Source organism: Ochotona curzoniae, unplaced genomic scaffold (assembly GCF_017591425.1).
Source record: "Ochotona curzoniae isolate NIBS_2020 unplaced genomic scaffold, NIBS_Ocur_1.0 contig_66, whole genome shotgun sequence".
In the NCBI taxonomy this organism is placed as follows: Eukaryota; Metazoa; Chordata; class Mammalia; order Lagomorpha; family Ochotonidae; genus Ochotona; species Ochotona curzoniae.
The window spans coordinates 8,828,673-8,843,084 of NW_024466512.1; the positions used below are offsets into that span (position 1 = coordinate 8,828,673).

General features: G+C 43.4%; 1 protein-coding gene across 5 annotated transcripts in view; it reads left to right on the top strand.

Annotated features, from left to right (window-relative positions):
* CACUL1 (CDK2 associated cullin domain 1) overlaps nucleotides 1-10,012 on the top strand; it is a 66,590-nt gene extending 56,578 nt beyond the window's left edge. For 2 of the 5 annotated variants that reach the window (XM_040992038.1, XM_040992037.1), the window contains 3 exons: nucleotides 1,969-2,107; nucleotides 7,470-7,513; nucleotides 7,872-8,144. In XM_040992038.1, coding sequence (XP_040847972.1) covers nucleotides 1,969-2,107; nucleotides 7,470-7,513; nucleotides 7,872-7,912 — 224 coding nt within the window. In that variant the 3' untranslated portion in view covers nucleotides 7,913-8,144. Of the gene's footprint in view, nucleotides 1-1,968; nucleotides 2,129-2,196; nucleotides 2,303-7,469; nucleotides 7,514-7,871 lie in introns of those variants that run through there. The other 3 variants (XM_040992035.1, XM_040992039.1, XM_040992036.1) reach the window with 2 other exon arrangements.
* The last annotated feature ends 4,400 nt before the right edge of the window (nucleotides 10,013-14,412 follow it).

Below are 14,412 nucleotides of genomic sequence, written 5' to 3' on the forward strand. Positions count from 1 at the left end.
CTTCTTCTGGATCTCCCACAAGGGTGCAGGGTCCCAAGGCTTTGAGCCGTCCTCGACTGCTTTCCCAGGCCACAAACAAGGAGTTGGATGGGAAGCGGGGCTGCCAGGATTAGAACTGGTGCCCATATGGGATGCTGGCATTTGCAAGGCAAGGACTTTAGCTGCTAGGCCACCATGCTGGGCCCTCAGAGCATTTTTTAAATTGTAGATTCCTGGACCTTCACCTTCCGCAGACTCTGATGATTTTTTGGTCATCAAAATAAATTTTTGATGTGTTTGTGTCTGGATTTTAGAGATTCAGTTAGAAAAAACCCATCATTTGCTTGTTTCTGCATCTTAGTTTGAGTGAGTTCCGTAAGGTGACTGAAAGCCTGGGCTTCTGCCTTGCTGCCGTGAGCGTGTTGTGGGCTGCTCTCTGAGCTGAGCTGGTGCTGCTGGGAGTGGTGGGCTGGGAGCTCGTGCGGAGGGCGGGAGTTGGCCGTGGTGCCATGTGTGGTGCCATGCACGGTGCCTCATGCGCGCCCTCCTGGAATTAGCTGTTCAGAACGTCATGTTTGCTCTTGCACTTTCATTGTTCCGACACACAGCAGTGACTGTAGTATATTCAGATTTTATGTTTTTTATTCAGATTACAGTTTTTTAGAGTGAGTTTACTGGGCTAGCATTGGCTTTTATCCCCTTTTTACAATTTTTGATATGTCCAGCTAAAATATTTTCCAATTTGAAAGGGCTAGATGAAAACAAATTAGGGGAGAGCATGGTAGCGAGATAGCTAGGTAGCAGGGAGTGCTGGGTGCAGCCTGCACCCATGTGGAGGGACGGTGTGTATATTCAACATTCACAGGGTTTATTTCAGTTTCAATTGTTCTCAATATTAACTGGGTAACTTAGTTCTGTTCACTTTCTTCTTGTAAACTATTGAGTCCTGCCTTCACTCATTTACCTAATTATATTGGTTTATACAAATTCTTTTTTTGTTTAAAGATTATTTATTTATCTTTCCGAATACAAAGTCAGATATACAGAGAGGAGGAGAGACAGAGAGGAAAATCTTCCATCTGATGATTCACTCCCCAGGTGATCTCAATGGCCGGAACTGCACCAATCCGAAGCCAGGAGCCAGAAGCTTCCTCCAGGTCTCCCATACAGGTGCAGGGTCCCAAGACTTTGGGCGGTCCTTGACTGCTTTCCCAGGCCACAAGCAAGGAGCTGGGTTGGAAGTAGAGCTGCCGGGATTAGAACCAGTGATCCTAAGGGATCGTGACGCGTTCAAGGCGAGGACTTTAACCACTAGGCCACCATGCAGGGCCCATAAATTCTATGAGCTAACTTGTTTTTGTCATGTCTGGTGCAAATATTTTCCCATGTCATCTTTTTGCCTTTTTATTTTTTATAGGTTATCATGTGGATCTTATTCTTACTAATTTGATAAATATTTAATTCTCTTTTGTGGTTATATACATTTAGTTTGCTTTTATTTGACATAGAAAAATGTTTATTTCTAGAGAAATCTAACCGTTTATCTCCAGCTCACTTAAATGTTCACCCCCACCCTCCTTGTTGTAATGCAGATCTACTGTCATTGCTTCCGCTTTTCGTTAGGCCCCTGCCGAGTTGGCGTGACTGGCTGGGGGCTGCTGCTCCCCCGGCCCGCTGTGTTACCAGGACCCTCCTACTCAGAACTCAGAACCCATTCATGTTCTCCTCCATGTTCAGATTGAAAAATTTCCTAAAGATTTTCACTAAGTTGTTAAACCTGTGAAATCTAGAAATGTCTGTGTCCTTTGTACAGTCAGTTCTTTTCAGAAAGGAAATTTAACTTTTTTTCTGTGCTAGAATGGCACTGCTTATCCCTGTCCCCTTTAGATTTAGTTTAATTTTTGTTTTTGAGTAAAACTGAAACTTTCTGTTTAGCGTTTAAGTCAATGTGTGTAATTTCTCTGGTGAATCTTTTTTCTTCCCTCACAGAGTGGGTTCAGATGGCTCCAACTCTTTTTTCTAAATTTATTCCCAATATCCTGCCTCCGGCGGTGGAGTCTGAACTTTCAGAATATGCTGCTCAAGACCAGAAGCTTCAAAGAGAACTCATTCAGAACGGTTTCACAAGGCAAGTGGATCTTCTTCCTCAGTGACAAAGCATGTCCCTCCTGAGCCCAGGGTGACATGCAGGGGGAGAGGCTTGGGTCCTTGGAATAGGAAACAAAGCTGTGCAGGGGTCAGAGCTGTGGCAAGGCCGGTGAGCTCCTTGTCAGGCTGCGATCCTGTGTGCTTGTCTGGGCTGTGAGCTCCTTGTCGGGGCTGTGAGCTCCTTGTCAGGCTGTGAGCTCCTTGTCGGGGCTGTGATCCTGTGTGCTTGTCTGGGCTGTGAGCTCCTTGTCGGGGTGTGATCCTGTGTGTTCGTCTGGGCTGTGAGCTCCTTGTCAGGGTGTGGTCCTGTGCCCCTCCATCTGCGTGCTCCCCAGCCCTCCAAGGGCTTCTCCACTGTGGTCAGTGTGGGGTCCTGTACTCTAGGCCTACGTGTGGAAAAACACAGCTGAAGCTGTGTGATTAGTTATGCTTTGGGAGGAAAATAGCAAAGTGGATTTAATTTTTGCTTTGTTTTGCTTTACGTTTCCCCTAACTTCTAGCTGTTTGTTGTTGGAAGAATAGGGTATTTCTGCATACTTGTTTAGAACATTTGCCTCCCTTGTTTCAGCTTGCCAATTTTGTAAAATTTTTGTAATCTGTTATCTTGGTCACATTCCAGAAAATCTTGCAAAGTGCGTTTTGCAACTGTAATAAACATAAAATTCCTGTGACTCCCTGTAGAAAAAAACAACCCTGTTTTGTCACCAAATCACTGGAGGTGCAGTAATGTCATGTATTTTCAGATTCTGGACTCTTGGCACTTTTATGTGATCTATTTGTGTTCTTGGCATCATGGAAGCGAACTGTAGGAAAGAAGACACCTGGGCTGTTTGGGCGTGTCTGTTCCCACGTGTAGGAGGCTGAGTGTTGACTTAGTTGCCTGGCTAGGACCTGGGATGCACACTTGTCATTCAAAGTTTCGGAGACCAAATTAATTTTGAGAAAGCTGGCCTTGACCAGATTCAGGTCAGTAAGTCTCCAGTTTCGGCACAGAGTGATAACAGAAGCAGATGATGTGCTTTTGGTCCAGAAATTACCATTTATTCCTCTTCTGTTGTGGTAGCATCTGGATTTGTGTGATAGCAGGCTCAGTTACCTGGAACTGGCAGCCTCCTGCAAAGGCTCGGAGAAGCTGCATTGGTGGCCGTGGATACTTGACTTTCTTGTGGTTGGGGAGGGTGGATCCATGGGAAATAGTGTGAAACAGCTAGTTTTCTAGCAGAAATGGAGTATATTATTTTCATATACAGAGTGAAGCCATTTAATGCCTTGTTAATTTTACTTAGTCAGTTTTGAAGAATAACCATTCATGATTTGTTTCTAGCCTTGTGCTGTTAGAGATGATGTTCTGGTTAATTACCTTGAATATACATAATTTTGCACTTGTTGCGTGACTGTCTCCGACTAGGTCAAGGGCAAATGCAGCTGTAATTTTGATCAGTCTTGCCTGAATTGCCCTGCAGGGGTGATGTGTTTTGCACATCCTCCAGCAGAGCTTCAGTGGTTGTCGACCTGGCCTTGCTTTCACAGACTCTTTCAACACTTGGATTGTTGCCAGTCAAGCAGATGTAATCGAATTAGTTTAGTTTTCATTTCTCTTGTTGTGAATGAGACTCAGCACGTTTTCCTCTGTTCCATTTCTTTTTGAACAAACTGTTGATGTGCTTTGTTCATCTTCCTGGTTGTTTACAGGCTTCCTTCCTTGATTCCAGGAGCTTTGCCCAGTGAAGCCATCGACTGTCTACTCTAGGCCAGAGACCTTCTCAGCTCGGCCTTTGACTTTGGCTGCATAGTTATTTTGAGTCATGCAGAAGTACTTTTGTTTTTGTGCAACTGCATCAGGTTTTCAGGGCTTTTTTTTTGTGGCTTATGTATTTTGAATTATAGTTAGAAGTTTCTCCTTAAATATTTAAAAACTGTTTAAGTTACTTTAAATTCAAAGTAATTTACATATAAACATGTCATCTAGCTTTTTGCTGTTACAGTGAAATTATGAAACACCCAATGAAATATTACAATGAAACTAGGAGGTACCCAACTTTATAAAGAGAAACAGTTTGTTTTGGCTCATTGGTTTGGAAGTTCTTGGCCCAAGATTGGGCAGACCCTATTGCCTTGGGCCCTGATGATGGCTGTGTTGTCGGCAGTCTCCAGGTGGGGGTCAGTTAGATAGCCACCACGGGGGCTGGCATAGTGGGTGAAGCTGCCTGCAGCACCAGCATCCCATGTGGGGTACTGTGTAAGTCCTGGCTGCTTCCCTTCCATTCCAACTTCCTGTTAGAGTGCCTGGGAAAGCAGTGGAAAATGGCCTAAGTGCTTAGACTCCTCCTAACTTCAGACCAGCTCAGCTCTGCTGGTGGCCGTTTGGGGAGTGAACCATTGAGTAGTTCTCTGTCTCTGTCTCTTTCTCTCTCTCTGACCCTCTGCCTTTTTCTGTAATAAATCTTTTTTTTTTTTTTAAATATATAGATCTTTTTAAAAAAGCCTTTGTCACAAATCTGAATCTTTAAATAAATAACTCTTAAAGAGCTAAGGATGAGGGGTGGTGTGGTAGCTTAGTAGCTAAAAGTCCTTGCCTTACATGCACCAGCATCCCATTTGGGTGTCGGTTCGTATCCCAGCTGCTCCATTTCCCTTCTGGTTCCCTGCTTGTGGCCTGGGAAAGCAGTTGAGGGTGGCTCAAAGCCTTGGGACCCGCGTGGGAGACTCAGAAGAAGCTCCTGGCTTTGGATCAGCTCAGCCCCAGCCATTTGTGGCTATTGGGGAGTGAACCAGCAGATATACCAAAAAAAAAAAAAAAAAAAAAAAAGCCACCAGAATTTAATTCCTATATAGTTAAGTTACTTCACAAAGGCCCATCTCCAAATACCATCACTGGGTTAAGTTCCTTCACCCCCAGTGCCATTAACATAAGACTTTGGAGCCCAAACCTAATACCTGGGCCTTTGGGAGATGTGGAAAATCCAAATAACAGAAGTAACTGGTATTTTTAGGCTTGCCATAGTTTTGAAGTCTTTTATGCTCTCATCCATATTTTATATGAATGCTTTTTTTATTTTAGAGTTGAGTTTATTAATAGATATTTCTGAGAAGTCTTGGGATTGTAGCTTCGCACCTTCCTGAGCATCCTAATATACCTTTGGGGACAAGCTGTGTTTAAACATGTCCAGAGATGTTCTGATCCTGTGTTGGACCTGGAAGGAGAGAACAGAGGGCAGGTCTATTTGTATATAGTCGTTCTCATGTCAGGCCTACTTGGGATGTGATGAGCAAGTGACTCTCTCGGTAACCTCACACAGCGTTATCTTTGCAAGATTGACAAGCACTAGCTGGTCAGCATGGCCCTGGACAGCCAAAGCCAACTTGATTGTAGTCAAGAAAATGCCTGGGACTTTTGTGTAAATTAAGAGTTGTGTTACTCTTAGTGGAAGTCAGGTTGCTAGACGGAATGAGGAAGGCCTTCCATCTGCTGATTCACCTTCCAAATGTCTATAATGACCAGGGCTGGGCCAAGCTGAAATCAGAAGCCAAGAGCCCGTAGCTCCATTGGGGTCTCCCTGTGAGTGGCAGGGGTCCAAGCCCCTGGGCCATCTTCCACTGCCTTTCCAGGCTTTTGGGCAGAGAGCTGGATCCAAAGTGGAGCGGCAGGAAGTTGAACCAGTGCTTCAATGTGGGATGCTGGTATTGCAGGCAACAGCTGAGCCTCACTGCACCATAGTGTAGGCTGCTCAGTAATTTTTTAATTTGCGAGATATTTATTGAATGTCTGGTAGTGTGGGAGGCACTGTGTGAATATGACAGATGAGTTCCTGTTTTCATGAAATTTATATCATACTGCTGGGAGACAGTAATTGTAAAAATATAAATACTAGTAATAAATGGTGCGAAGAAAACTAAAGGAGTAGTGAGTGAGTGGTGTGGGCACGAGTGAGTGCTGGTCTAGCTAACTTAATAACAAGGCTTCTTGGGAAGAGACAATTGAGTTTGGTTGGGGACACATAGAAGATGATGCTAGGGTCAAGTGGCTGCCTGGGGGACACAAGCATCACAAGTGAAGGAAATGGTGTTTAAGGATGCTGAGACTGAGAGCCAAGGAGGCTGCTGGGTTGTGAGTAGGGTTAGAGAGTGGAAGCCATGAGGTTGGTGAGAAACAGGGAGCTGGGTCAGGGCTGGGAAGATGAGTTAGAATTGTTGGTTAGCCACCAAAGGACTTTTATCAGAGGTGTGAGCTAACCTCACTGGTGTTTTTGTGTAGGATCTCCTGGGCTTTTGATGAACATGAGACACGTGCAGTTGGATGAAGATTGGACCGGTAGCTGGGGTGTTGAGGGGTTGGTTGTCTTTGGATTGTGTTTGGGCCTGAGTAGCTGGGTAAATGGTGACACCATTGGTTGAAAGTGGAGTACTGAGCAAGGAGTGGAATCAACCCTGTTTTCTGGACCATGAAAAGTTGGCAATGTATCTAAGTCCTGCAGGGAAACGATGATGTAGCAGTAGGACTACAGGTCAGAGCCAGAAATATAGTTCTGGAAAGTACTGGCGTGGGAGAGCATTTAAAGCCACAGGTCTGGTGTCACTCGGACTGAAGAGGAACATGCATGCAGAAGGCTGGCCGGCCTAACACAGAGTGCTGGCAGAGCCACCGTAAGGGGGGTCCTGAAGGGGAAACAGTGATTCAGGGGAAGAGATCAGCTGCATACATGCCGCCAGGAGAGCCAAAAGGAAAAGCTAGTGACACGAACATTGGCACTCACTCAAGTACCAGTTGGTTAGTGGGTAAGAAGCCAGAGAGACAAAACTTTGGCTGACACGTAGCACAGAGCCATATTGGGGCTTCTGTTTCCCTAACTGTAAAGCGGATTCGTATGTCCTTGTTCGCGGGTGAAGTGGTTAATACATGTAAAGGTTCATGTTCCTCATCCACAAAAGGTGTTAAGGTGCATTGAAGTTCTGGGAATTTTAAAAGACTTTCAGCAGTTTTGGTTCCATTGGAGCTTTTAGAGTAACAGTTGATGTTGTCCTTTCTGTTGCGTGTATGAGGTTTTCACTGTATGCAGTTCCCTACAAGTATTGATAGCAGCACGCGGTGTTAGTCCAAATCCATTTCTGCCTCTTACTATAAAGCATCTGTATAGATGTTCTCTCCATACTTCAAAAACCATACTGTTTTTATTCAGGCGATAAATGACTCTGCTCAGGTTGAACTGCTTTAAAACAGTTGCTGGGTTAGAACTAAGATGGCTGCTGTATTTGTGTTATCAATGATGTCATTCCTTGTGCTGTTGGTGTGTGCAGAATCAGATTGTCGCTTTGCTGACTGCTGCTTCTTTTCCTACCCCTAGAGGTGACCAGTCCCGGAAGAGAGCTGGGGATGAGTTGGCCTATAGTAAGTAATGGCGTTCATTTTGTCCTTGAGTGTTTGGTGGGATGGGTGTGTAGAGTGTCTGGGGCACCGTGGTGGTCAGCACAGGCTGCCCTGCAATCAGTGTGGTCATGCTGGTTCCAGGCAGAGGCCAGAGGTCACCACAGCTCTTTGCTCCCACCCAGAAGGGATAATGACTGGTTCGTGCTAATGACTCGATTCCTGATAATCCTGATATCTTTTCACATGGTTTTGAGGTTTTTTTTCTTTTTTCTCCAGATTCTTTTGGGAGGGGTGTAGGCATTGACTGAGTAGCTCCTTGCCCTTCTTAAATGCTATCTGCCATGCACCCTTTTTCGTGTCTGCTGTGCTTTTTTTCCAGACAGTTCGTCAGCATGTGCAAGTTCCAGGGGTTACAGATAGTGAATGTCCTGAGCCTTTTTCCCGTCCCGAGGAGGACACACTGGAGACTATTCAGAGCACAGCGGGGCCTGCCATGCTCAGGCGCGCAGGCGCAGAGATGCTCTCAGAAGAAGATGCCGGACCTCTTACTTTGGTTTGCAATTTTAAATAACAAAAAAACTAACAAAAAACATAAAACAGTTGCTGCTAGACTTGGGGGTGATTTTGAAATGGGACAATCTTTTCATGACTTTACTACAGAGTCTGTGAATAGCAAGCATCTTGGAAAGTGACCCTTGCTAAGTGAAATCGGACAGCCAAATTCAGCAGCTTCCTCCAAAAATATGAGAATTTGAGTGGAAGAATCTCTCTCTCTCTCTCTTTTTGTTGTTGCTGTTGTTAAGCACTTGTTTTGTTCATGTGTGGACTTGGCACTTCAACATATTGATTTCCCATGACGAATACTTTTGCTTTAAAACCAAGCAGGTTATTTCAATACAGTATTTGTAGATATACAATACCCATAATCAAAGCAATTGCCTTTCAAAGACTTGGTTTTTGTTCAGCATTAGGAAGCCTTGTGAAAGGAAAATGCTAACTCCGCTTTCTCCACTTCCCCCCATCAGTTCACAACTTGTTTCTACTCTGTGCCTTGAGCTTTGTGCACTTTGCAGCTGTATGACCGTATTGTCATGCTTCCTGGAGAAGTTTGTGGCATCCCAGACTCACTAACATGTCAAGTATGACTTTGTGACAAGATGCTCATTAAGTGAGGAAATAGAGAGGTGTTTCGCAGTGATCAGGTGTCCCCGTGCTTTGCCAGGTCGTGTCATGTTGGGGACCAGAGCATTTCCATTCCCTCTGTCAGCTGTCGTAGTTTTGGGGGAATGGGACTCATGTTTAGGGGACGGTACTCCAGCATGAAAATGTTCCTTTCAAAATTGCGGGGAATTATCCAGCAGTAAGAACTGTGTGCTGTGACCCGTGAGAAGCAGTGTAGTTCCTAAATCCAGATGAAAGCAGTGCTGCGGGGTTCCCGAGAGCTTGTATGTTAAATGGATGGTCTGAGTACTTATGGCAAGTCTGTAGTCTGCATCTCTTGTATGTTACGTTTGGCTGTAATGGGGAAGTAGTAGCTCTGTTGTTTGAGGCTGCCTTCCAGCTGCGGCTGAGCTGTTTCCTGTTTCCCCACACCCACAGTGCTGTTCCAGTCTCTTTAGATGACTCTGAAGATTATTCTGGTGCTTTTTGAAAGACAAAGGAAAGAGGAAGCTGTGGAAAGGGAGAAACATACTGCTCGAAGTTTTCTTAGTATCTGAGTGAAACACAGGGTTCACTCCTGGGGGCTCCATCAGACTAGTACTGTCCATCTCAGAAGTGGGGTGAGGGCAGACAGACCAGGAGCATTGTCACACAGGAGGTGCTGGGTTCCTGACTGCCGCTGCCCATTCTGTTGAGTATTTTGGGGAGGGGGTGGTAGAAGAATTAGAACTGGGAATGGGACATCTAGTGATTTAAAAAAATGAAAGTAAAGATTGTCCAGTTTAAGTATTTATCACCAGAATTGTGGTATTTGCAAAGGACTTGAATTGTACTCGTTAAGTACATGAGCGTCTTGCATTGTTTTGATGAACTCTGAAATACTTAACTGGGAGAACATAGCAAGTTCTGATTATGCCTGTGCAGCTCGATTTGCTGCATCCTTAACATCGTAGTACCAAGAAGCATCTCATTTTATCATGCAGTCCAAGTTCACTTCCCAATGGAATGCTTTCTGCAGACTTACAGATAACACCCTCACAGAATTTTCTTCTGTGCAAATATTTTGAAAGAGGGAAAATTTAATGTTCCTTTAAATGCGGATGACTGCTTCAGTATGCTCACACCCAAATGTTTTCTCTCGGAGAGAGCAGTGTTTTTTGGCCAATAACAGAATTTTCCCTATAAAGCATTATAATTTGTCAATTGGCATTGAAATCTCTGGATGTTTTTTCATCAAGTGAATAGAGAAATAGTTGATGTTCTTATTTGTGTTAACAAAAAGCGGATGAAGTAAAGTTTGCAAAACTTATTTTCCCTAAATGTTTGCAGAGTGGCTGTGATATGGTTTGGGGTTTGCTCCCACCAAGCTGTGATTGGAGGTAACTCTCCCAGCACCTTGCCCCCTGGAAGTACATGACAGTATGAAGAACCCCTTTTTAAAATTATTTTAAATTGAAAATGACTTTCCTTATTTACTGGGATTCTTGCCAAAATTCTTATTTTGCAATGTAGAAGAGGATCAGTTGTGTCCCTGCCTCGTATTGTCGGAGCACTGTTGGCCGCAGGTGTTTGCTTCCCTTGGTGACTTGTATTGTTGCCGACATAGTGTGCAGTTGCCCATCCGTGTTAGCTGTTGGCTGCGGTACCCGGTCACTGCAGGCCTCGGTTACTAAAGCCAGAATCTTGTGCATGTAGGCTGATTGGCTAGTCAGCACATGCAGTTGACTTGGCTAAACTGACTGACCCATGTATGTTCAACCTGAAACTAAACCCTTAAAATGAAGACCAGGTCAGTCATCGTGCAATAATGATGCACAGATGGTTGTTTTGAGAGATGCTATGGATTTTAAAGGTCAGCCTTAAGCTTCTGCCATGGTGTCACCTCATGACCTTTGCTGTCACCAGCCATGCCCTAATCCAAAAGAATTACTCCTTTGTCATCTCCGGACAGAAAGGAAAAGCCTGTGCTGTGACTCTTAGCATAATAGTTCCCAGTCTGAGTTAGTGGTAGAGAAAAGGCAGAAGCCTGCATACGTGTGTTGTGTATTATTCTGTGGAATACCTGCTTCTGCCCCTTTTCCAAGTTCATGGCAGTTGTTTCCTTCATGTGGGTCTAGGGCAGACGAGGTTGCTGGAGAGTGATGTCTGTGGCCATGAGCTTTGCACTCCCATTTCCAGTGCTCACACCTGTACCTGCTGCACCCTGGCTGCACACTATGCTTTCTGTCCATTTGCAGATTTGCACACATGAATAGTTGCTCAGGAAGAGTTTGCACTTGGATCACCTTGCAGTATTTGTACTGACCACACAAGGCATCTGAAGGTTTTTCGGCACAGGATGACTGCAGAGCTGCGGGCTGTACATATACAGGCAGAGAGGATGGTGATCAGAAAGCAGAACTGGTTTCTGCAGTTATAGAGTAAGCAGGAGCACCTGTAGCATAGCAGTAAGATAATCCTGTTTCCTTTCCCTGTGAACAGTGGCCCTTCCAGATTTGTCTTGTGGTTGAGGCTGGCTGTGTTTTCTTTATCTGCTTCCTCCTCTCCCTAGTCCGACCCCCATATTTTTATGATTATTGTGCAGGAGGTGTTGCCCTTGAGGTAAAATTTAACCTCTTAATAAGCAGCTATTACTAAAATAACTGAGCATTGTTTTATAAATATACACTAATCTGAGAAATTAGAAAACTTTATAGCTACAAAGCAAAGCAAAAACTCCACGGTTAGCTATCTGCGCGCTCATTGTGTGGGGTGTTCTGACATGATTTTTTTCTACCTAAACACCAATCCAAAAATCAATCTAAAAAAATAAAACAAAAATTATTACAATTTCACATACTTCTCATCTCCAACCCTTAATAAATATTACCCAATCATTCAAATTCTCACCTTTCCCAAACATTATCAACATTATACAACCCAACTCCACCATCACCTAATTCCCAAACACCTATTAAAACCATCCTACTTCTCTAATTACCCTCCCCTCTACACATAACCCAACACCCCACCCCCCCAACCATTCCCCCTTCCACTCCTTTTCTATCTAACAACATACCCCATTTCAAACCTTCATCTCCCACCAACCCCCCCTCCCTCCCCTACCCATTACTCAAACCTTATTCCTCTATTATTCTCCCTCCACCTCCTCCACCACCAATTTCCCCCTCACCCCCAAACCTCATTCATTCCCACCCATAATTCCATCCATAAACTCTCCCCTGACCTCAACCCAACATTCACCAAACACTATATTCACATTTCAACCTCCAACATATAAATTCCCCACCCATAAATACAATAACACCCCATACCAGCCATATAATCCACATACCACACATCCAACTTCATACTCAAAAACTAGTGAATTCTTTTATCTTCAAAAACATTGAGTGTGAGTGTGTGTAGAGAGAAACCACCTTGTGTAATCCAATCACCCATTGAGAAGTGACCCCAAAATACCCTGAATTACTCATATTAATTACATTTTACATCAAAATCTATCCAATTTCTAACATAATCAGTCAGTATTAACTTTCCCCCACCATCCATTCCATCCCTTCTTATCCTATCCATCATATAAACCCCTCATTTTTTATTTTATTAATTATATATTTATTTATATCTCTCTCTCTCTTTCTATTCGAGCTCCTCTTCTCTCGCGCTTGATTACCTCTCCAGCTTATCTTTACATCATCCATTATATAACCACTAACTAAAAACCCACACATATATCATACCAACACCCCACATCCCAGTAGTACCAAGCCACTGCCTTTGGCCCTGACCTTGGACTCTGAGTAGGTTTTGAATCATCCTCTGTTTTAAGGTGTGTGCTATCACTCTAAAACCTTGTGGTTAAGGAAATGTTGTGCCGAGGTCTTTGGCCTTGTTGCTTTGTGCGTTGTTATACTATAGAAGATTGAGAGATTTCCTCAATGGTAATCGCTCTGAGCGTCACAGTCAGGCTGCTGGTGAGTGTCCATCTTGATAAAGGCAGACTGTGTGTGTAAGCGCATGTGCAGTTACAGAGCCTGCAGACAGACGCAGTGGACACAGACACAGCCATGTGCGTTCTCTCCTCTTGCTCAGCTGATGTGGTTTCTTTTTTTAGACAGTTTTTTTTAACCTAAAACTGATGTTGAATTTTTTTCATTGATTATAATGTGTTTTTTCTGTAATTGTTTTCTCTCACTGTGGAATTAGTAATCTACATTGGATTTTTTTTTAAGATTTATTTTTATTGGAAAGGCAGATGTGCAGAGAGAAAGAGACACAGTGAGGAAGATCCTCCATCTGTTGGTTCACTCCCCAAGTGAATACAAAGGCTGTGGAATTAAGTTGATCTGAAGCCAGGAGCTTCTCCTGGGTTTCCGATGCTGGTGCAAGGCCACCCCCCACTGCTTTCCTAAGCCACAGACAGGGAGCTGGATGGGAAGTGCAGCTGCCAGGGTTAGAACCGGCACCCATATGGGATCCTGGTGCATGCAAGGTGAGGCTTTAGCCATTAGGCTACCATGCTGGGCCCTCCCTGTAGGTTTTTTAAAGCGTTACTTGACGACCTTAGGATCTCTTGATATCTGTCCGTGGCTGGAGTGTCCTGGATGCTGTGTGCTGGTGATGTCCCCTTTTGAAAGGTGACCACAGACCGTGCCAGGCAGGGATTTGGTCTTTTTCTTTTCCTTTGCGTGTAAATCGCCTGGTAGTTTTCTTTTCTCTTTGGGCCTGGCCAAGTAGGGTGCTATTTACACGCAGCCTCATCTTTTAGTAAATTGTTTTCTGTTTTTCACTGTGTACAGGACTCTTCTGCTAAAACCAGCTTTATGTGTTTTTTATGTGCATTTATCCATCTACTGTCCTTTTTCTCAGTAATACAAATTCTAAAACGTTGAATTTCAAAAAGCATGGTTCTCGAGTGTCTTGCATGAAATTTGAGAGCAGTAATTTTGTCTTGAGCAGGTTGTTTTTTGTTCCCCAGTACTTCCCTGTATCAATGCTAAGTCCTCCCCCTTACTCGTGGTGGAGACTCAGAAGGTGGAAGCAAATACTGCGCGTGTTGTGTCTAGTAATATACCTCAGTTTGTCTATAATGTAAATGGACACATCTACAAGGAGAAATAGTCTAATATAGCAATATGAGTGTTTTCAGTACACCTACCTTATATTTTAATAGATCATTAAGAAAAACAAATTATTAAAATTGTTTGGGACATAGATTGAAGTAGCACAGCTAATCAATTTAATCTGATGAATATATGTACATATATGTAAGAATACATACAGACAAAAGACATGTTACATTACCTTGCACCCTTCATTAGGGAAATAAATGGGGTTTGTTTTGTTTGTTTTTTTTTTTTTTTGCAAAACAGTGTATTTGAAATATAGCAGATACTGACCAAATCCATTTTATAGGAATTCTAGCTTTGTTTATTATTACTAGAGGATCAATAATAAGACACATATTAATAGATGAAAATTTCAGAATTGCTGAAAGGCCAGAAAATGTGCAGGGCAAATTAGAAAACATAAGACTTTGTCAGTGTTGCTGGTGCTAACGTCAGTTTCACTTCCATGTGCCAGCTACCTGTGGTGATGAGTTAAAAGCTTTAATGTTGTTAAGAAATAAACTTTACAATAAGAATAGGAAACTATGTAACAATAAAAAGTTTTAGACCTCAGTGAGAAGACAGTGTTAAAAAGAAAAATCAAACTTTAGATATAGACGTAAATAAAAGGAGAGGATATAGTGGATGATA